The sequence below is a fragment of the Orcinus orca genome, chromosome 5 (assembly GCF_937001465.1).
Source record: "Orcinus orca chromosome 5, mOrcOrc1.1, whole genome shotgun sequence".
NCBI classification, from domain to species: Eukaryota; Metazoa; Chordata; class Mammalia; order Artiodactyla; family Delphinidae; genus Orcinus; species Orcinus orca.
In genome coordinates this window covers 131405974-131429511 of record NC_064563.1, presented here as the reverse complement: position 1 = coordinate 131429511, position 23538 = coordinate 131405974, and the positions used below count along the sequence as shown (strand labels likewise).

At 37.8% G+C, this 23538-nt stretch overlaps 1 protein-coding gene across 1 annotated transcript in view; it reads left to right on the top strand.

Annotated features, from left to right (window-relative positions):
* Nucleotides 1–22845, top strand: part of ADAMTS5 (ADAM metallopeptidase with thrombospondin type 1 motif 5) — a 50359-nt gene extending 27514 nt beyond the window's left edge. The window contains exons 4-8 of the mRNA XM_004264487.4: nt 6099–6382; nt 7846–8029; nt 8404–8579; nt 10527–10702; nt 16179–22845. Coding sequence (XP_004264535.1) covers nt 6099–6382; nt 7846–8029; nt 8404–8579; nt 10527–10702; nt 16179–16746 — 1388 coding nt within the window. The 3' untranslated portion in view covers nt 16747–22845. The remainder of the gene's footprint in view (nt 1–6098; nt 6383–7845; nt 8030–8403; nt 8580–10526; nt 10703–16178) is intronic.
* Nucleotides 22846–23538: the final 693 nt, after the last annotated feature.

Below are 23538 nucleotides of genomic sequence, written 5' to 3'. Positions count from 1 at the left end.
GTAAAGAAATTTCAGAATGATGAGAATCTAAGAAAGGCACTGTAGCTGTGACACAGTGGCAAAGTTCAATTACATTCATTTCAAAACAGACGCAGAACTGAAGCTACAATACACTCTGTAGCACTGTCATTTACACTTGAATTTAAATAATTTAATAACGTTTAGATTGCAACCAAAAGCTGACTTAAGTCAGTTAAAGCCAAAGTATGACAATAGGAACTAATCAACAGGATTTTCAGATGGTGGCAGTTCTGACATTTCAACTCCAGATCTTAGAGAGAACCAAGGGGACAGTCAAAGCCCAAGATGATGGAAAAACAAACAAAAAAGCAAACAGAATACATCTTTGTTCGAAGACTAAGCTGATATCATATCATCAAACCTTTTCAATTTACTCGTAGGGAGCTACTCACATTTGCAAGCAGAGCCCATTCATTCATATGTAGTAGAAATAGTTCTACTATTTTTCTGTTCTAATTTTCTAGGCCACTAACTATTTAGAGCAAAAAAAAAAATTAGTCATTTGGGTGCATAGGGGATGCCAGACAGGTAAGCTGAGAGAAAGAAGTAAAATCATTTGACAATAAGAGAGAAACCAGAAGGGCTGTAAAAAGTAGCCCTGAAACAGTAAAAGCACAGTGGTCTGGCGCCATGTTCCAGAAGGTCAGAAACCCTCTTACCCCATTATTGTATCCTGCTGAAATCCCTCAAGATTTCAGCAGGATACAATAATTGATATTCAGAAAAGAAGTGATTTTCTGTTATTTAGGAAGGTTAAATTAGGACACTCATACAAAAGGCAGCAAAGCTATTGATGTTTTTAGGTAGATAGTCTCACAAAATTGATACAATTTTTAGGTGGTGTCTAAAGACCACATTACCTAGAGAATCCATTTATGTAATAGCTTATCTGTCTTGTTCCCACCTCCAGCAATGCTGGAGAAATGATGTCTTAGAGTACAATTAAATTTGAATCATTTCATTTGTTTTTAAAATTATTAGCCATAAGTAGCCAGACATGTGTAGCACTCTACCACTGCCAAATTTAAATTTCCTAATATTGAGTGTTTCCCGATTTAGTTCCAACAAGAAATATGCAGCAATTAGGTTATGGTTGAAAAGTCAGTGTGCACATTCTAAAATAACTGGGCCTGCAGATTTGTGATTCAGAAAGGAAGAAGCCATGTCTTACGGAGACTACCTCCTCCAACTCAGCCTGGCCAAGATACTTGCAGACTTCCTGCAGTGTTTATACAAGTTAGCTCTAGGCAAGCTGGCTAGGAGTATGATCCTCAAAAATAAAGGTAAGCACTGGCAGAGAAACTGTTCAGCAAAAACAGTTATTAAATTTCTTTTCTCAAATGTTTAATAACCATGAAGCCAAAAACAATAGCCCTGTCTGCTGGATCCCTCAGTTCACAGTGCCAGGTGATAAGAAGGACCACTGCCTAAGCAGACACAGCTCAAGAACACCCAAGACACAGGCTGCTAAGGAAAATCTAAAGACAGCTTTGAAAAATTCATATTTAAAGAGCTAAGTTTACAGCCACTTACTGAACACAGAACTTTGGAGAGAAAGTGGTATTAGAAAACCAATTCTCTGAATCCTTTGTTAAGTGTAGACAGTGAAGCTAGTAATAAGATCTTAACATTCAGTTTTTAAGGCCCTACTCATAAAATTCAAGGCCCATGATGGTATTCTCTTTATTTTCACAATAAATATGTTCTTTAACATGGTCTGTGAGTAAAACATGTTCTTTAAGTCCACAGTGACCCATATGTTTAAAAAGCTATGTTTCATCCTTTAACACAGAGAATTTTTAATCGAATTTCCTTGGCATCACATCTGCTAAACAGTGTACTACAAACAGATCCCTTGAATTACTTTGGTCAGCAACCACTGTCTGTGCCTTTGTCATTGCCCAAGTTAGTTTATTCGTCACTGAACCCATAATGCATCAGTGACTCTTTTAAACATGCAAATAAAGACCTTAGAAAAGAGTTGCAAGACCAGGGAGATGATGATAAAAGAAGAAACTTTGCAATGTTGTGAGCCTTCTTTGAATGAGTTTCATTAGGTATATTCATTGATTTTTCCTAGGCCAAGGATATTTGGACCAATTCGTTTTCTGTTTTTTTGCCACACCATGCAGCTTGCGGGATCTTAGTTCCCTGACCAGGGATCGAACCCGGCCCCCGGCAGTGGAATCGCAGAATCCTAACAACTGGACCACCAGGGGATTCCCTGTTTGGGCCAATTCTTATTTTCAGTGAGTGTGTATTAAAAAGGAACAGAAGACAGAAATAACTACAGTGCTAGAAACGGGGCGGGGCGGGGGAATGAGAAGAATAAAGAACAACCAACCTTCATCTGATGTTTCATTTATCATTAATATAAAAGACAAACAGTGCTAGAAGTCAGATATAAAAGAACGATTTTTCTGCTCCATTTCCTGGAGGCATGGCATACCTTCCATCACCCCAAGTGTACTTTGTGGCCATAGAGAGACTACCACTTTCTTTCCTTTATTTATCCATCTCAGATCACTGGCTCTTACTTTTTAAATTTTCTACTTTACTTATAACCTAACAGTTAACTTAGCATTTAACTTAACATGGATGGTGAAACCAAATATGTGATGTGCACACATTTTCATTGTCTTTCTTTTAGAAACAATCCATCTATATACGCAGAATGTTAAAACAAAAGGAAGGAAGGAAGGAAAGGAGGGAGGGAGAGAAAAAGGAGGAGAGAAAAGGAAAAAGAACTTGGCAATTTTGTGGAACAGAATAAACAGACAAAATGTCAGCAGCAAAGCCCAGACAGGATTTCAGGCTAAGATAAATTTTAAAATATGTGAAGATATGGTTGAGAATAAAAGTAAAACAGATTAAGAAAAGTCATCAATAGATTGGACACTTTTAGAGGTCAATATAAAAGATTCTAAAAGACTGATCAATTTCCTCTCTCAGCCCTCCCCTAAACTGTACATATTTTTTAGATGAAAAGTGTATATCCAACCCACTATTACTTAAATCTTAAATGTTTCATATCGTGAGATTTGAAATCAGGCTTTATATTGATTTTTTTATGGTTGTCCCTTGGCCCAAGTCTTCCCTTTGGTAGCACTGTCTGTACCTATTTTATTGCCAAAGGACATAATTCAACACATAGATGGAATGGATAGACTGTAGATTTCACTGTTAACAGAAACTAATGCAGCAACAAATCCTAATGTTGAGAGCATTAAAGTAATAAATGAATAGCAAATCTGAATAAATCATTTTATTTTAAGCAAGAAAAGTTCATCTCCAAATGACCTCTAAGGGAAAACCATAGAGCTAAGATATCTCTCTTTTTTAATAGCCAAGTAAATATGTTATACATTTTTAAAACTTATACTTTGGTATTGAGCTTCATAAAGAGAGGCCACATCTTGGAGCCTCCTTTGTCATAAGCCGATTCCAAATTGCATTGTATGTTTCTTTTCACACATCATACATCATCAGGGAGGTAGAGGAGGTATCAGTGACCGCATATCCATGGAGAGGTGCTGAGTTATTTCAGCTTGGGAGAAACGAGGTCGACCCATGCCACATGCACCCACACATGTTAAAGACTTCCCAGCTAATATTTAGTTACCCAGTCTTACAGTCTGTGCTTTTCAGTAAAATTTTAAAAAAAGAGAAAAGTTTCTTCAAACAGCACTTTTGGAGAACTGGAAAGCATTCTTGCTGCCTCAGAGATCTGTTGACAGTCTTCTACCATCAGCAATCCGCTATGCATTCCCTGGTTTACACAGGCTCTTTTTTATGTAGCAAGGAAGATAATGCTTTTCCCGGAGTTCCAAAGGGCCTCATCCCACTTTATCTTCTAAACAAAGCTTAGTGAGGTTTTACTATCATTCCTTCCTATTGACTTGCTGTTGATGTTTTTCTTTTAACTTAATGTTTTTCTCCCCAAGTTCTCTTTGGCTGGATACTGATTTTTAATGCTTTTTCTGGCTTGCCTTAAGAAGCTTTACCTCTTCAAACGTTCTGGCTCAGAAGTTAAGTAGGAACTTTGCTCTTTATTCATTTTCATATAATGCCTCCAACACAGATTGACAAATTTCAAGGTATTCGCTTTGAAGAAACTTGAGTGTAGTTGTAAAAACATTTGCAGTATACTTAAAATGTGCTGAATATTCCATTTCTCAGTGGAAAGTAGGATTTAAACATGGTTTTCTTTTGTTGAATAAAAAGAATGACTTGAATACATCTGAAATGTTGTTAAATATGTTGGGCATAGTACCAATAGGATTGTTTTCTATTTTTCTGGTCCCCCCTTATAGCTCTGTGAGCTAATTTTACCCTTCCAGTGTCACAGTGAGGAGAGAAACATTCCACAGATCTTAAAAATAAATTAGGGAGCAGTTAACTAATTTGGCCAAGAACACTCAGCCATTTAGTGTTTTGCCAGAATTAAACTTTAGACCAACTGTTTCTTCCTTTAGCTACCATTTAAAGGATCCCTACACATGCCTGCCCTTTAGCAATAAAATAAGCAATCTATCCACATGCTCAGCAGAGGCAGGATGGGCCTCTGAGCATAAAACCCTAACAGCTATGGGACCTTGGGTAACTGATCCATCTTTATACTCCTCAGTTTCCTTATCTGCAAAATAAAACAATGAAAGAATCTGCTTCATAGTGTTCTCGTAAAGATTGAATAAGCTAATACATTTAAAGAACCCGTGTCCCCTGCATCGGCAGGCAGACTCTCAACCACTGCGCCACCAGGGAAGCCCCAATTATTTTTAGTATTGTTAATAATCAGTGTGTAAATCTTAAAATCAAGTAGACAGAAAAACACCAGAACTGATGGGCAATATGTAAGCTCCTGTATGAAGAGAAGAAGTTGAAGGAGTTAACTCACTGGGAAGGGATTTCTTAGGGAAGCTTTTTGGGGAAGGTGAGGCACATTTCAGCTTCTGACTTTGCACTGTCTATGTCAGCTTCTACTGACCTCCCCCGCCATCCCTTTATAATCCCCACATCACTATGTACTGAGAGCACCAACTTGTTTGTGACAGACACACTCCAAAGACCCAACAAATACCAACTGCATTCAATAACTGATACAAAGGGGAGAAAAAGGATGCAAAGAGTAAAAAAATGGGCCTAGTCCCAAGTTATCAAAGATGTTTTCTTTTCTCCTCCCACTGCTCCTGATATGTGATGCTTGAAAGCTCTTTATTAAAATTCTTTCAGTCTAAGAGAAAGACTTTATTTCCTTCAGTTTATTGGGAGACCTTTAGGGGCAGATCTGGGTCATTTTTCTGTATCCCTAATATCTAGTATGTTTGCTAGAACATTGTAGGTGCTAAGCAAATGCTGGTTGAGTGCAGGAATGAATGAGGCATCCACTTGTTTATTACTTATGGAATTAATGGAAAGGCGACATGGATGGGGGATGGGTCCCCCCCGATGCAGGGGACACAGGTTCGTGCCCCAGTCCGGGAGGATCCCACATGCCGCGGAGTGGCTGGGCCCGTGAGCCATGGCCGCTGAGCCTGTGCGTCCGGAGCCTGTGCTCCACAGCAGGAGAGGCCACAACAGTGAGAGGCCCACGTACCGCAAAAAAAAAAAAAAAAAGAATGGGGTAGTTGGAAGTGGAGAAAGGGATATAGAAAGGGTGCAAGGACAAACTCTGTTTCTCAAAGTTGTAAACACCTATTTATTATTGTTGTTGTTGTTATTGTTATTATACCCACTATCTTATTTCCTCTAGAGCCAACCCAGTTTCTGTTAGTCCCTCAGCACAATGACTATTTTCACAGCTAATTATTATGAAATAATTTTATTTAATCAAACCACTGCACATCACTATGTATACCCCAGAGCACATCATCCATGGGAAATCCTAGTGGGTGCTGGTGAGCTCACAGAGGCACTCAGCCTCATCCACAGGGAGTCCCCTCCCCAGGGCCTCACACTGCAGATCTGTAGATGCATCATGTTTCAGCACCAGCTGGAGTCTTGCATTTTCAGATCCATAATTTTCAAGGTTTGAAACAGAGACACAGAACAGTGGTCAATCTTGGTTATTCTTTTAGGTAACTGTTTGCTAGACCTGCCACGCAAGCAGATCCTGGGCCCCGAGGAACTGCCGGGACAGACCTATGATGCCAGCCAGCAGTGCAACCTGACCTTCGGACCCGAGTACTCGGTGTGTCCCGGGATGGACGTGTGCGCCCGCCTCTGGTGCGCCGTGGTGCGCCAGGGCCAGATGGTGTGTCTGACCAAGAAGCTGCCAGCCGTGGAAGGGACACCATGTGGAAAAGGGAGGATCTGCCTGCAGGGCAAGTGTGTGGACAAGACCAAGAAAAAATATTATTCAGTAAGTGATTTTCTTGTCACGCAGGTCCTGGAGACCTAAGGTCTGATGTACCTTCCTGTGACACCTGTGGGGACTGGCCACAGAAGGCTCTATTTCCTAGTTAAAATATTTTTCCTTGAGGGATCTATTTACAGCTCCCTCCTTTACCTGCAAGAGCCATCCCCAGCTGTCAATTACTGGAGAAAATGCAGATCTCAGGTTATATCCTGTAGCAAATAAGTAGACAGCCCAGATTCTGTCTAATTGAGACCCCACGTAGGGCCCCAAATTACCGCTTGGGAGTTTACTTTCAAACTGCTCGTAAAGTTATTGGAATACCTTTATTTAAATTCGGTAAGGAAATAACAGCAAAGCTGATACATTGTCCTCATGCATACTTGGTGAAATGGTCACGCTTTGGTCCAAAATGGTCACGCTTTCCCCCTCATGGCAAGTTAATCTAACTTCAGGAACTATAATAGCCACACCTGCTCCAGGGAGACACCTCCTCCCTCCCTGTGCACCCGGTCCAGCTTCATGTCAGCAACTGACACCTTCACTGTCAAGGTCCAAGCAAAGCATTTGTTCCCTCTCACTCATAACATTTTCAAAGTCCCTAGAAGAGTGTTGCCATAGGCGTGTTTCCTGTGCCTTTCAAGACTAACACACAAGCAAGCATCCTCAGATACCCTGACGCAGATACCGTGACACATACAACCAGAGGAAGTTCTTCAGGAATCCCCTCAGCAAAGGCGTTTCTAGTATCTTCTTTTTGGAGTCTCTCAGCTTCCTGCTGCCTGCCATGTTTCTATAGCAATAAACCTGGGATGTCATAACAGGACTCTTCATTCCCTGTGATGTGGGTGCATGTGATTGGGTGCTCTTCAGTATCTGTCCCATTTCCTCTTTACAGGGTGTAATGAAGCCAAGCCCAGGTCAGATACATTTATGCATGTGGCAGAGGATCTGTCACAGGTGGGACGTGTGATGTCAACAAAGGGACTGCAGAACTTCAGTGCTAAAGAGGGAGAAAAGATGATTCAACCTGGAATCATACAGAATCTTTAGCATCACACAGTTCTTTAAAGATGCAATATCAGGGTGGACGCAAAGTGAACCATGGTTCGGTGGTTATTAACAGAAATGTGCGGTATCAGAAGGTCCAAAGAAGCCACGAGCAACCCTTGCAGTGTGCTCAGTACTTAGGGTGAAGTGTTCAGACACTCTAGTGCTGGGGGGTAGGGGACAGAAAAAGTGGATTGCCAAGATTTGGAATCACATTGTAATTCCAGAGTGTTCAATACCTGTGACCATGTTAAATTCAGTGAAAATTTAACTGTGATGAAGTGTCCACCGAGCGACTGAATTCAAATGATTTCCAAATGTACATTCCACTGAGTCATTGAATGCATGTGATTTCCAAATGTACATTTTGAATGTTTTCCTCCCTTCTCAGTTAAAATATCTTCTATTTTCTGTTTTAGACATCGAGCCATGGCAGCTGGGGATCCTGGGGTTCCTGGGGCCAGTGTTCTCGCTCATGTGGGGGAGGAGTACAGTTTGCCTATCGCCACTGCAATAACCCCGCGCCCAGAAACAATGGCCGTTACTGCACAGGGAAGAGGGCCATCTACCGCTCCTGCAGTGTCTTACCCTGCCCAGCCAATGGTACGCTGCTCCCAAGTGTCAGCAACCATCATGTGTCGGCTGTAATTTTTATTCTAGCAGTAATAAATAGTGGAGGCTGGAGAAATAGGCTATTAATCTTGTACTGCACAGTTCCACCAGTATGCAAATCAATAACAAATACATGAGTGATTTTTAAATTATTATTATAAACAACTGAGTGTTCAGGGAGTAGGAAGAAAATAATTGCTGTTTTCAACTCTGTGTTGAAGATAAAAATCCTTCAACACTGGTGTAGAGAGACTCTGGAAAAAAAAATATATCATCTATCATCTCCTTAAATGTATTTAAATGAACAAGAATATATCTAAGTTTCAGAACAGAGAGAGTAATAATGTGACATGTTTGATTTTTAGGTAAATCTTTTCGTCATGAGCAGTGTGAGGCCAAAAATGGATATCAGTCTGATGCAAAAGGAGTCAAAACATTTGTGGAATGGGTTCCCAAATATGCAGGCATCCTGCCAGGAGATGTGTGCAAACTGACCTGCAGAGCTAAGGGCACTGGCTACTACGTAGTGTTTTCTCCAAAGGTAACTGCATGCAGACGGTCCAGAAACAGTAGGCGTCCATGGTGGAAATTATTTGGTAGAATGGAGCCTGCACATACCAAATGTAAACAGTCATTATTTGGGGGGGTGGCTAGGTTTTGGAAGGTTTCATTTTCACCTCTGTAATTTCTATATTTTCAAACTTGCTACAATGAATCAAAAGGATTTTGTAAACAGAACAAGTAAATGTTTTAAAAGCTATTTTTGAAAAAGTGTAACTCTCTGTCAAGAAGGTGAATTGCAAACTTAACTTCAAAATAGTATTCCCTAGGTACATTTGTAAAGGGGACTATAAAACAAGAAAGTTTTCTATTTTTCTGTCATCTTTTACTGAAGAATTTCTTTGGTGATTCATGAAGATAGATTCAAAATCATCATCCCTGACCTAGACTTTAAAATGTCTTGCACCTTTAAAATGAATCAATGTCCTTTTAGTTATACACATTTATAATATATGCATGTGAAATTATCCCTTGTTTTCCACAGAAGAGCATTTTCTAACTTAATTGAAGTTTCATTTCTCACAAGCAACATTATGCGGCAGTTTAAAACAGTTTATCTAATTTGCAAATAGGTGCTATATTTAAAACCATCTCTGTAACTGGTCTTCAGATATTTATGACATATTATTGAAAAATAAGTTAATGTCCAAGTTATGTAACATTTAAAATGTTTTATCTTTTTATTGAAAAATAATACATTTTCATTTAAAAATATTATAGAGAGATAAAAGCAAAAATATTACCTGGAAATATAATCATTTAGAGAGCTGTTAACCTGTTGAAGAATACCCTACCTCACTTTATACACATATACACCCTCATATACACACACTTATATGAAAGAGTTTTGTATATACACAAATACAAAATATGTATGTTTACACATATGACTATATATGTTACTTATACATACTTATATGCACAAACCACTGAGTCCATATACATAGTGTTTTGTAACTAGCTTATTAAATATATGCTAATTCTTTTTTTTCAAAAATATTCAGTCTTTTCCAGTAAGTACTTTTCTCTGACCTTCCCAGACTTCTTTTTTACACAAAATTGTCTCTACTTCAGTGTCTCACAGTTCAACACAATAGGGAATGCTTTCCAACCGTTACAAGGTTGTGACTGTCCAGTGTAGATTTTCAATTTTGTTACAGTAATAACAATTATGCACAAGACAGAAATAGAGTCACAGATATAGAAAACAAACTACCAAGAGGGGAGGGAGGAAGGGATAAATTGGGATTAGGATTGACACATACACACTACTATATATAAAACAGATAACTAACAAGAATTTACAGTATAGCACAGGGAACTATACTCAATATTCTGTAATGACCTATATAGGAAAAGAATCTAAAAAAGAGTGGATATAATGCATATGTATAACTGATTCACTTAACTGCACAGCAGAAACTAGCACAAATTGTAAATCAACTATAAAATTAATTAACAAAAAACAATTGTGTAAACAAAAAGGATGTCTGCATTCGTGAGCCTGCTCGTATTCTGCTCTCCACACAAGTGACAGACAGTCCCACACTAAGTGAAAGATTGTTTCTAGCAATAAAAAGGCAAGACTATACCATGGGAACGTGTTACCCACACAGAAATGGAGACAAGGACCTCGGGTCTCCTAACACATTTGGAATTAAGCTCAAGAGATAAAGAAGAGAGAAAGGGCATAACCCCAATCTATCCCAGTTCTTCTTTCTGCCAACATGTCAAGAATTTTTCAGTTGAATACTCCTGGAAACTATGGGTTTGTTTTTTTTTTTTTTTGATTGGTTGTTTAGTTTCCAAAGTACTAGCCATTCCAATCAAACTTAAAACTCCCAAATTAGAACTTGCAATTTTATCAAAGAACCCACCTACGCAGGCCCAAGTATTTCCCACTGCTAACGTGTTTCTCATTATTTAGGTGACCGATGGAACGGAATGCAGGCCATACAGCAATTCCGTCTGCGTCCGGGGAAAGTGCGTGAGGACAGGCTGTGACGGCATCATTGGCTCGAAGCTGCAGTATGACAAGTGCGGAGTGTGTGGAGGAGACAACTCCAGCTGCACAAAGGTGATTGGAACCTTCAATAAAAAAAGGTAACGTGAGAGAACGATTGCCCTTATCTGATCTGAACGAAGCTTTAGACTCTTGCAAAATTGATAAAGGAGAACTCGTGTTACATCATAAGCTATCTGTGGGAGGACATCTAGCCAGGACCTAGTTACACATTATGAATATGAGAAGTGAAGGGAAGGAGAGGACATGAAATGAGCTCTGCATGCCGACTGGAAACCCATGGCACCTCTGCGAGCAGATTAACTGCAGTAGCCGTGGGTCCAGGTTTTACAGAGTGTGAAAAAGGCAAAGAAAAAGTCTGTGACATTCCACTTTAGCCATATCTTGCAGATCTGTTATTTCTGAAACACCATTTAGGAAGAGATGGCTGGTTTCCAACGTAACTACTGTTTTGTTTTGTTTTTTTTACAAATACATTCTCATTAGGCTGTAGTTTTATTGAGAAAACATTTCTCAATGCAAAATGTAAGTTATCTGCAGTAGTGTAGATGGCAAGCCTGTTTTTGAGACAGCTATCCTGGTTTATATCTACTCTGTAAAGAATAATGTCAGTTTTCTGCTTCCTCTTATGGTCCTGATTACACTCTTGCTTTACCACTTTCTGGCGTGAAATATTATACTATCAGCTAGGATGGCTGAGTCAGCTAAAGAGTCTGCTGGAATGCAGGATTGTTTTTCCTCTTCACCAGACCACTCTTATGCTGAGTGGTCTTGGTCAGGTTCACCTGTATTCCTGATATATGTGCTGTGTTGTCTTTAACTGGAGAGGAATATACAAACCAAGTCAACAATAAGAATTTCTTAAAACAATCGCCATGGTAATGTAAAAAACTAGAAATGACCTTTGATATGATAAAAAAAAGTATGGCTGGAGAATTTATTCTGTATTAAAATATGCATTACTAATCCTATTTGCTAGTGATATAATAATTATTCATCTAATTGTGTTGGGACATCTAGGTCAAAACCCCTGCAAGTCCAATTATATCCTGCGTTTTAATATATTTCAAAGGTTCAAGGCTCCTTAGAAATGATCCAGTCTAACGTTTTGCTTTACAAATGAGTGAATTGGGACTCTGAAAGTTTAAGACTTACTCAGTTTTACTTGGCTGATAAATGCCAAAGTAGAGGCTATAGCTTAGGTCATAAAAATAGGATGCACAGGCCATTAGTAAAAAAGAAAAAAAGAAACCAAAAAAGAAAGAAGGGTAAAAATTCAGGAACCAAATGAGAAATAAAATTATTTTTTTAAAAATAATACCTTACCTTATGTACTGTATGCTGTGTATCCTTCCTACATCAACTTATAAACCTCTTTTTATAATGCTAAATTTAGCATTAAGCTTTTTTATTTACAACAAATATCCACATATTTGATGTCACCTGAAAAGGGGAAGGAAGACATTCATGATAGCAACAAGCAGGATCCCCCATAACTGCTTGCAAATTGATTTGACCAAGATTATAGTATGTGGTACAAATGACCTGTTTGAGTATCCTATATAAATTATCTTGGCCTAGTGTGATCGATAAAAGAGAACATTGATCTTGGAGCTGGAATATTTGCAATCACGCTCTGGCTCAGTAATTCACTAGCTATGTGATCTTTGAAGAGTCACTCAACTTCTTTACAATTAGCATCCTTGAGAGTAGAATGGAAATAATAGTAATTATCTTGCAAATGAATGTTGCTGTGAGGACCAAATGAGATAATGCATATTAAACTACTGCACTAAGTTCAAACCTCTTCACAGATATGATCCAATTTTAATTCACTCCTCCCTCAATTTTCTTCGTGTCAGTAAAGGGCAATTCAGTCCTTCTACTGCCTAGTACCAAAACTTTGGCGTCATCTTTCACACCTCATTTTCTCTCACACCCCACATCCATCCATCTGCACATCCTCTCAGTCCTACTTCCAACATATGTCCAGAATCTGGTTGCCCCTTACCGCACAAGCAGAAGCACTGCCATCTGGTAGTCATTGTCTCTTGCCTGGACAAATCCAGCTGTCTTCCCACGGGTCTCCTGGCCCCTGGCCCCTCACAGACTCTTTTTCACAAAGCAGAGAGAGCCATCACTTTATCACCTAAGTCAGATGGTGGCATTCCTGGGCTCAACCCTCCAATGGCTACCTTCTCACTTAGAGTCAGTGTCCGAGATCTCTTCATAACCTGTGAGATGCTAAAACATTTGGTCCCTGCCCTGCTCTGAGTCCCTTCTACACTGGCCACTTCCCTTGCTCTGCGCTAACATACTGGACTTCCCAACACTCCTCAAACATGGCAAGTGGCAGCATGTGCACTATTTCCTCTGCCTGGAACAATTTTTAACACTTAATAAGCAGTGCTTCCTCTAGAATTCCTTTAGATGTCTGTTAAATGTCACCACCACCCGCCCCCCAAAAAGGTGGTGGCTTCCAAAAGTGAATAGGAGCATCTCTCCCCCATCCTCGTCGTTCCTCTATCTTCTTACTCTGTTTCTTCACAGCTCTTAATCAACAGATATTGTCACATATTTTGTTTGGGGGTCTAAGCCCCACCCCACTAGAATGTCCCTTCCATGGCAGCATGCTTAGTATGTAAGAATGCATGTATTCCTTCATGGCAGGTACTGTTCTTGTACTGGGGAGATAGCCCTGAAGAAAAGAAGATTCCCCTGCCTTGCCAGCCACACTTCATACTTCATAGTTATATGAAAACATCTGCATTCATTCATGGTAGCCAAGGAAGCTGGTTAATGTCTAAAGTGTAAATAATACCAAGAAGGGTGCAAAGAAAATGAATAAAGAGTACAAAGGGAAACCTATTTTACTAAAACAACAAGAAATCAGAGCATGACTATTTACAATAGCCAGGACATGGAAGCAACCTAAGTGTCCATCAACACATGAATGGATAAAGAAGATGTGACTCGTATGTACAACAGAATATTACTCAGCCATAAAAAGAAACAATAACTTGAGTTATTTGTAGTGAGGTGGATGGACCTAGAATCTGTCATACAGAGTGAAGTAAGTCAGAAAGAGGAAAACAAATACCTTATGCTAACACATATATGTGGAATCTAAGAAAAAAAAAATGGTTCTGATGAACCTAGGGGCAAAACAGGAATGAAGACACAGATGCAGACGTAAAGAATGGACTTGAGGACATGGGGAGGGGGAAGGGTAAGCTGGGACGAAGTTTAGAGAGTGGACATATACACACTACCAAATGTAAAATAGATAGCTAGTGGGAAGCAGCCGCATAGCACAGGGAGAGAAGCTCGGTGCTTTGTGACCACCTAGAGGGGTGGGATAGGGAGGGTGGGAGGGAGACGCAAGAGGGAGGAGATATGGGGATATATGAATATGTATAGCCTATTCACTTTGTTATACAGCAGAAAATAACAGAACATTGTAAAGCAATTTTACTCCAATAAAGATATTTAAAAAAAAGAAAAGAAAAGAAATCAGGGCATGAATCCTCATACTTCCCAGTGGCTCTGGAAGCTCAGTTTGAGGCCTGCGCAGTGCTGAGAGTTCCCAGCGATTCTCGTGAACATGAGTCAGACTCTAAGAACAGGATTAAAAAAAAGGCTCTCCCGTCTAATTCCCTTACCCTATATTCTTTGCTTTCTTGACACTCTGTTTGGTATCATTTAAACTCTGAACGTCACCAGAACTTATTTTAACTGTTATGAAGTACAGTTGTTGGAGGGAAGGGATTCATGCAATGGGGACATGGTAAAAGGAGCATAAAGTGTGAGTCGAGAGGCCTAGAACTGCCACTCATTAGCTCTGGAGTGAACTTGTGCAAATACTTTAAAACATCTCCACGTTATAGACTTTTTAGGTAAGATGGAATGTTTTCTCCTGGCTTTGTTTGAAGCCATTGTAGAAACATCTCATCTCTTAATATTAGATACTTCAAAAAAAAAAAAATCCTGTGACAGAATCTAGTCCAAATGTATTAGAAAAATTAAGATAATGAATCAAATTAGGGAATTCCCTGGCAGTCCAGTGGTTAGGACTCCGGGCTTTCACTGCTGAGGGCCCATGTTCAATCCGTGGTCGGCAAACTAAGATCCTGCAAGCTAAGTGGTGCGACCAAAAAAAAAAAAAGCTAATGACTCAAATTGAATAGATAAGCAGCATCATCAGCATTGCATCTTCTCTCTTCAACACAGTAGGAAGCTCTGACACCTGTCTGGCCATCATGGTAGGTCAGATGCCCAATAGAAAGGGGCCTTCCCTGGGGATAAGCCTCCTCTCCAATTCAGAGGAAATGTTTGAGTGGGTAACACATTTGGATTTTACATATATGAATCCGTTATCCCGTATCCTCTAAACTTTAGTAAGAATTCAGAAGTGAATAATTAAATTTCACACACATCCGTCAAACTGCACAAGTAAAGTATTTGTTTCCATTTAAATAACTAGGAAAGTAAAATATATGAGGACCTTAATGTGAAATTACTTAGGCAAAGATTTGGGCAAAAGATGACTCCTCCCCACTGGTCTAGTCCCTTGGTGCTTAATTAACCTTTCTGTCCTTGTGTTTTCTGCAACCTTATGGGTATCAGAGATATTTATGCCTTTGCCCATTTTCCTGAGCAGATGATGGGTCATTAGAGATCTATCTCATATGTCACTCACCATAAAGCATCGCTCAATTGACCATAACACTTTGCAGACCCTAAGCTTTCAGGGAAATTTGCTACGGCATTAAGGATTCTTTTGTCCTTTGATGATTCTGGTAAGCTACGGTTACGCAGTTAAAGAATTTTATGTTCTATTTTCTGTCTTGCCTCAGGAAATCCAGAGTTTTAGTAGAAATGGCGTCAGAGCCTCTAACCTGTCTATAGCCCAACAAATAATTAAATCCGTGGTTTCCCAACTAGTCTGCACCTTGGAACAGTGTGGGGAACTCTAAAAGTACTGCTGCCTATGACCCATCCTGAAAGATGGGGATTTAACTGTTCTGGCGTCTGGGGATTTAAATTTGTAGGCTTTGAAATTTTTAAAAGATCCTCATATGATCTTAATATGCAAACAAGCTTGAGGAACGTTCATTGAAAGACTTCTATGAGATTAATTGAGGGTAGATTTTTGCTGGTTTGTGTTTACGGGCATTTTGTGCCAGAAAAAACCTAAAGTAGCTTTGTAAAGATGATAAGATTTGATAAGGATGTGTGATTTTTGTGTAAATCTTTAACTAAAGGTAGTATAATTTTTAAAACCAAGGCAGGTTGTTAACATCATCCTAATTTTGAACATCATAATACAAATGTATACAATGTGATAGTCTGACTGCAATTTTATTTTGTTCTAAGAAAATTAATTTTTGAAGGCAATTTAAAATGAAGTTTTTTAATACATTAAAACTTTATATTAAGGTAAGGTGAGACTTTTAGAGAATTTCTATTTGTTTATCCATTTGTTAAGCATTTACTTACTTTTCTTTCCTCCCCTTTCTTTTTTTCTCTCTCCCCTGTGGACATTCCTGCTTCCAGCAAGGGTTACACTGATGTTGTGAGGATCCCGGAAGGCGCGACTCACATAAAAGTCCGACAGTTCAAAGCCAAAGACCAGACTAGATTCACTGCCTACTTAGCCCTGAAGAAGAAAAACGGTGAGTACCTTATCAATGGAAAGTACATGATCTCCACTTCGGAAACCATCATTGACATCAATGGAACAGTCATGAACTATAGTGGTTGGAGCCACAGGGATGACTTCTTACATGGGATGGGCTACTCAGCCACGAAGGAAATTCTAATCGTACAGATTCTTGCAACAGACCCAACTAAAGCCTTAGATGTCCGTTACAGTTTTTTTGTTCCCAAGAAGTCCACTCCAAAAGTAAACTCTGTCACTAGCGACAGCAGCAATAAAGTGGGATCGCCTACTCCACAGCTGCAGTGGGTGACGGGCCCTTGGCTCGCCTGTTCTAGAACCTGTGACACGGGCTGGCACACCAGGACGGTGCAGTGCCAGGATGGAAACCGGAAGTTAGCAAAGGGATGTCTTCTCTCTCAGAGGCCTTCTGCATTTAAGCAATGTTTGCTAAAGAAATGTTAGCCTGTGGTTATGATCTTCTGCAGAGACAACTGGATGATTCATCACTGACACAGTCGTGGTGAACACGAGGTCAACCGAAAGCACGGAAAGTCACACTTCAGGGTCATTGTCAACAGGAGTCCGATTATGGGCAGAATCTGCTCTCAGCGACCAAATAAAGATGTGCACTGCTTCATGGGACAGTGGTGACCTTGGAATATAGAAAAACTTGGGAGTTATTGAACATCCCCTGGGCCTACAAGAATACAAAAACACTGATGAATGTAGAATCAGGGGACATTTGAAGATGGCAGAGCAGTCTCCCCCTTGTCACCTACCTCTTACAGAATGTCTACAAAGGCATCGTAATCATTTTCGTGCATATTATTCACACAGTAGCTTATTTTTACTGTTTGTAAATACATTCTTCCTTGGTATGTCACTTTATATCACTTGGTTCTAGTAAAATATATATATATATATATATATATATATATATATATATTTCTATAAAAAAGTGTTTGACCAAAGTAGGTCTGCAGCTGTTTCCACTCCTTCCAGTTTCTAGAAAGAGCTGTGGATGTTTTACTGGAAATTAAGAACTTGCTGCTGTTTTAAGAAAGATTTAGTATATCTTTAGACTACAGGAGATAAAATTTTCGTCAAAAACCGTTTTGACAGCAAGAATCTTCTGAGAAATTCTGAAAAGAAAAAAGAAGCTCAATATATCTAGTCATTTAAATACATACAGGGGTCCATTTATTTAAGCCTTTGACTGCCTGTATTTTTTCAGGCAGCCAGCCAAACTAATGCATAATTAGGAGGTAGAAGAAATGTTTGTGTGTGTGTGTATGTTATCGAGTCTAAAAATTAGTTTCCTCCTGTTAGAATTTAAAAAGAAAACAAATACATGCTTCACCATATTTTCAAGTTATATTTTCACAACTGCTTTCTCTTTCTATGGTTCCCATCTGATATCTCACAATGTGTAATATACATTCAGAACACACAGCAAAGAGTTTTCTATCACCTTCAACACTGGTATACCTCTTACCAGCGAGCCTTTAAAATGCATTTTGTTTTTGCTTGTTTGTTTTGTTCAAGGGTTCTGTAGGACCTACAATGTTTTGTACTTCTTGTTGACTTGGTAGTTAGCCATATCTAGAAGTGGTTATCATTAATGTGGCTAGTGAAAAAAAATGGTTAGTATTAATAATACTGTTTCCACACCATAGGCAATAATTCCTTGCATTGTCTTTTTTTCTTAATCCAAGTATACTTAGACTGTACTTAAGATTTTTCCCAATTAGAAAGCATTTGGTTGTACCAGTAAGTGTTTGAGTGATGAAATGTGATGGTCTTTGCAAAGTCTGCTCTTATTTCCATAGCCTGTCTAGGTAGGTTGTGAGTTAGAATAGTTAGACATGGAAAACTTTTACAGTCATCTGCATAAAAATCTCATAGACAGTAAACTGCATCCCTCTACCCCATAGCTCAGAAAACCTAAGATATTTCATTTCATTTGGTTTTTCTTTTTCTTTGTGAAATATCACAAAGCTACTTGTTTTTATAAAATTTTATAATAATCACACCAAATGTGCCTATTTGTAAAGATTTGCATATAAGGATATTAGGGAACTATTGTTTGAGTTTCCTTACGCTCATGAGAGTTTATTTTTATTATAAGATATTTTTAATATAAGAGGATTATGTAATTGATCTTGCTATATAGCACATTCATTTCAATAGACCAGGGGAATGGATGTCTCACTGTTTTAAGTATTTTCATAAGAAATCATTAAGAAATCAAAACTGTTAATCATCCTTTGGATTTTCATAGACTGACTTTGCTTTAGATGTGGTCCTTTTTTCTTAATAAATTACCAGTTAGAAAAAGGAGGCCTATACAAGACTGGTAACCTCCATTTGATAAAGGTACCAGATATCAGGGACAGGGAGCAAAGCTATTCATATCAGTCAGAAAAACAAATTAAAAATAAAAATCACACCGACCATTGACTATGCAGAGAGAATTAAGAGAAGGACCAACTTTACTTTTTCCAGTATTCAGAATAACTTGAATCAAGTACTTAAACTATGACAATTTTTTTTTTATCTTTTGTGGTTATATTGACAGCAACATTAAAAAATAATTGAAGAGCAAACATGATTGTGTCCTACTCTGCTTCTCCATACTGTATTCATAGATTTTTAAATATGATTTACCAATGATTCATTTTTTCCCCAAATATTAAAGTTTTACACTTCTCATGGGAGCAACCCTAGAGAGCTTAGAACAAATAAACCACTATTCCATGCTTTTAAGGAGTTTCCTTTAGGGTTTTTTGTTTGGTTTGGTTTGGTTTGGTATGGGTATCAACAGACTGACTAAGGAATGTATGTCTAAACTCCTGAGAAAATTTATAGACTGGAAACTGAAATTCAGAGAAATGGAATGTTTGGTAGACATAGAGAATGATGAGCAAAGGGAAAATCCTCTATAATGAAGATAATTCAGTTCAGTTTCACATTGGATTATGCCTTTTACCTTTCCATAGTTACATCTTGAATAGAGCGTAGGATTCAGGATGCTAGGGGCTACTTCCTAAAAAGAAAAAAAAAAAAAACTTGTCTAAAAATGCTCAGGTTGGTAAGAATCTAATCTCACTCACAAAACTAAATACTCCAGGTTGTTTCATTAAATACTAAGGGAGCCCAGAAGAAAATAGCATTTATTTCTTCGGGAACAGAAAAAAGTCAAACGAAGCCCTCCCTTATTGTTTAGAGCTTTAAGGACATTGTTTTAATTTATTCAGCAAATTCAACTTCCTCTGCCTTCCTGTGGAAACAGTTTTAGCACATTAAGAATGAAGGGATTAATCACAAACAAAAAAAGTTGCAGCACTGAAAAAAAAAGTAATTTATTGTTTTTGCAACTGGTATGTAAATTTGTGTGATAAAATTATTTATTCTTATTTAACAAAAATATGTGCAAATTCTTCTATATTTAAGATGTTTTGCTGTTGTCCTACTTTTTAATTTATGCTTCATGTTTGTGTATAAAGTACACTTTGTGAGTTTACATAATATACGGCACTGGTTGCTTTTGTATTTTTTTTTTTACAGAAAGCTTTCTGTGTGAAACAGGTGTATATGTATATATTCCTCATGTATTCTTATTCTGATACCTATCCCTTTTCTTTCTAAGTAAGTTTTAAATTTAATCTTCCATGGCAGTAGTGTTCATCACTTGTAGTTATATTAATAGGTCTTTTGGATTCCATTTAATACTAATTTTTCCAAGCTTCAGATAAGAAAAGCATTTATTCAAGCAACTAAGGTCTAAGTTTTAAACTAGGATATATAGGTAGCCTGGAAGCTTCCCATAGAAGCTAAGACACAATTCAAAATCAGGTCCATGAGCTTCACTGATGAACTTTGGACAAGGAGCTGTTGATACATCACAGCCTCCAAGTGATATCAATGATAATAAAACCAAATAATGTCTTTTGCTGCTCTAGAAACCCTCCTTAAAATTAGTATCATTCAGTCTCTAGTATCTTTAAGATTCTATAGATGAGAGTAAACAAAGTGGATTTAAATGATTCAAATGTTTGTAGTCATAACTGTTTCACCAAGTTTGGGATCTCCATTGATACAATATGACTTTTTACTACTACAAATTAATCTCTTGGAGGGATAATAGGACTTGGGACAAGCAGGGACACCTCTGAGCACACCAGCTTGCTCCTGACTATGATTTCACAGTCTGGTCATAGCAATAAGGCAAAGCACCTTTGGATACACAATTGACTAGATCAATCTCTGGTTCTGATGTTTCTCCCCTTTACTCCTTCCTCATTGGACAAGGTCATTGTAATGGTTTAGGTGAGGACAACAGCCAGAGTCAAAGAAGTTCAGGACTTGTGCTATAACTGAGAGTTCACTGTTTGTGAAATAAGATTGAATTTAATAATGGCTGGATTTTGCTAATAGTTTATGGCTGAGTATGAAATCTCATTGCTATGATTGGTGACTATTAGTAATCTATTAGTAGTTAAACTTGAAGCCATAAAAACACCTTATTTTTTTTAACATTTCAAAGGTACAAAGTAAATGAATGACCTTGAAGACAGAAATGGCCATCCAAAGCTATAATAGAACCAAGTACAGGATCAAGGTGATCTATCATACAGACACACAGAAAAGGAATTTACATGTTTTCTCTATTATTTTTCTCTATTATTTGTCAACAACATGTAGTTTTAGATCGTCAGACAGGTAGATCAACTTAGCTCAATAGCCCACTGAAAAATACAATCTTTCTAATAGCTCCCTGTTATCATGAACTACAGAAATGACTGCTCAAGTTATAACACATGAAACACATCAGTCTATACCACATAATTTTGTGTTCTATTCAATTAATGTATGAGAACATATTGAAACACCAACCCATGCATTAGTGAGCCAGAAAATGAGAATATACGTAGTGTTTAGATCAGAAAAGCTTTCAACCTGGCAAATATTTTTCCGGTGCCATTATATCATAATTTTTAATGCAGATTTTGTAGAAAAGATAAAGGAATCTGTTGTTAGAAAACGCTGGTTTTAAAATGGAGTAGGACTGAAACATACACATTCATTAACCCTGTTAGTTGCACCCTCTTAATATTCTAGCACTAAGAGTAAGTTTGCTGTCTGTGGTCCTTATCTCATAGCTCCACTGGCTGATCCATGTGTACTGCCATAGGTCAAATGAAAAAAAATAAATAATGGCCCATCATCCTATAAGGCACTGCCACATCAGAGTGACCCAAGTCTAACACTGTGAGGAAAACTGTGATTTATAAGTAAAACAGGGCATTTTTTTCTTTTACTTTTCCTTTGGCACATCCAATGAACAATTGTAATCTTTATCAAGGTGCTAACATTTTCAGTGACCAACTGCCAAGTGTGGTATTTCTGAGTTACTATTTTATTCTACATGATTTTTCAATTTGCAAGAAAGAACTCTAAGCAGTTTGTCAAGCTTGGGCACAACTTGATACTCAAAGTTTGGGAAATTGTATTTAATGGTGATTCAGATTGGCAGTGTTTAATGACATAAGCTATATGTACATTGAGGATGCCTAATGTGACGTCCAAACTTGAAGAGCATCAGGTTGGTGTAGCCCACTTTTAGATGTCATGTTCCATCACATACTAAGCCATCAGCATTCCTTTCAAAGAAACTTGTCTGTTTCTTATACACAAAGGAACTTCTGTGTATATTTAGCTGGACTTTAAGCTTTGCAATATTTTATGTTCACACATACACTTGGCTACTATATCTCCATCTTTTCTGTAACAATTCACAACATATGAAAAACACTCACCCCATGCTGAGTATATCTAGGATAGAATATAATACTCTGTGTGACTTTGTGAAACTAGACTTTGAATTAAGAAAGTCTCCGGATGGTATTTTTGCATCACACACTCCGGCATGACATAAATGTAGGAGTCAACAAATACTGCTTACATTTTAGTGTGACACACTGATCAGAGCAAATCATGCACTTGCTTGTAAATAGACTGCAGATAACTAAACAGATTGCGGGAATATGTTCGATTTGATGTAGGCACTGGCACGAATATTTGGTTTCTATATTAGAGTCTGTGAATCAAGTCAGGTAATAAAAATAGATAGAACTGAGATTCTTAAATCTTGAAAGATGCTTTCAAGGTAGAGTAAAATATTGAAGATTTACGTGCTGTATACAAGCAGTAAAATGTAAGCTGCTTTTTACACTCAAATTTCCAGAAGTGTTGGCATTTTTCAGTAAATATAATGCTGTTGGAAAACCAAAAACAATCTTGGAAAACTAAGACGGGTCTTGTTTCAAATGTCTCTTCAGCTTTGGCAAATTTCAAATCTGAAACGACTATTGAAAGCATTACTGTGTCTTGTAGCCTGCATTCCACAACAACTCTGTTATTCACGTAAACCACTTGAACTGAGACTTTTGGGACCTATACTGTAATATTTTTCATTAAGGAACAATATCTTATTTTGTAAAGCATTTCCCCTATGTGTGACTTTAAACTGTAAAATTAAACATTGGCTTTGTGGTTTCACTGGGCATAATAAATGTAAATTGTAAACTAGGTTAAAGTATGTACTGCATATAATATGTTTTAGAGGTGGAAACTATTGTCCATTTATTTTTAATTTTCTCATAACAGCAATTGGACCAAGCCAGGTCTTAATGAAGCCCTAGGTTCTCTATAATTTCTCCCATTCCTCATTCACATTGGCACAGACAATTAATACTTTCTCTCTCTTAAAATACAATGAACTATATTGCTTCAAGTTCTTCTTACCAACTACCACCTGCTAAGTCTGTCTAGTGTCAAACTTCTGGTGTTAAATTAGAAGCAGCAAGCAATATAATCTACCTGCTTCATCCTTTCTTTTTTAAAAATGAACATATTCTAGATATAAAACTAAAGAGCCAAAATAATAATGCATGCATGGAAATTCAAAAAGAATTGATATCCACTAGCAAAAGCCTATTTATTAATATTTGGTATCAAATTTATAGTATTAGGATTCCGAAGGACAAGAATTCCTTCTAAACCTGCAATCATTACTATTAGTATATATTGCAAACATTGAATTTCTCCCTCTTATCAAATAGTATTTCAGAATTGTACATTAAATTTTATTCTTGGTAGGATGTGTACTTTTGAAAGAAATAATTTAAAATGCTTAAACATTTAAAAGCATGGTATATAATAATTTGGTTAAGATTGGTTGAACATCTCTTT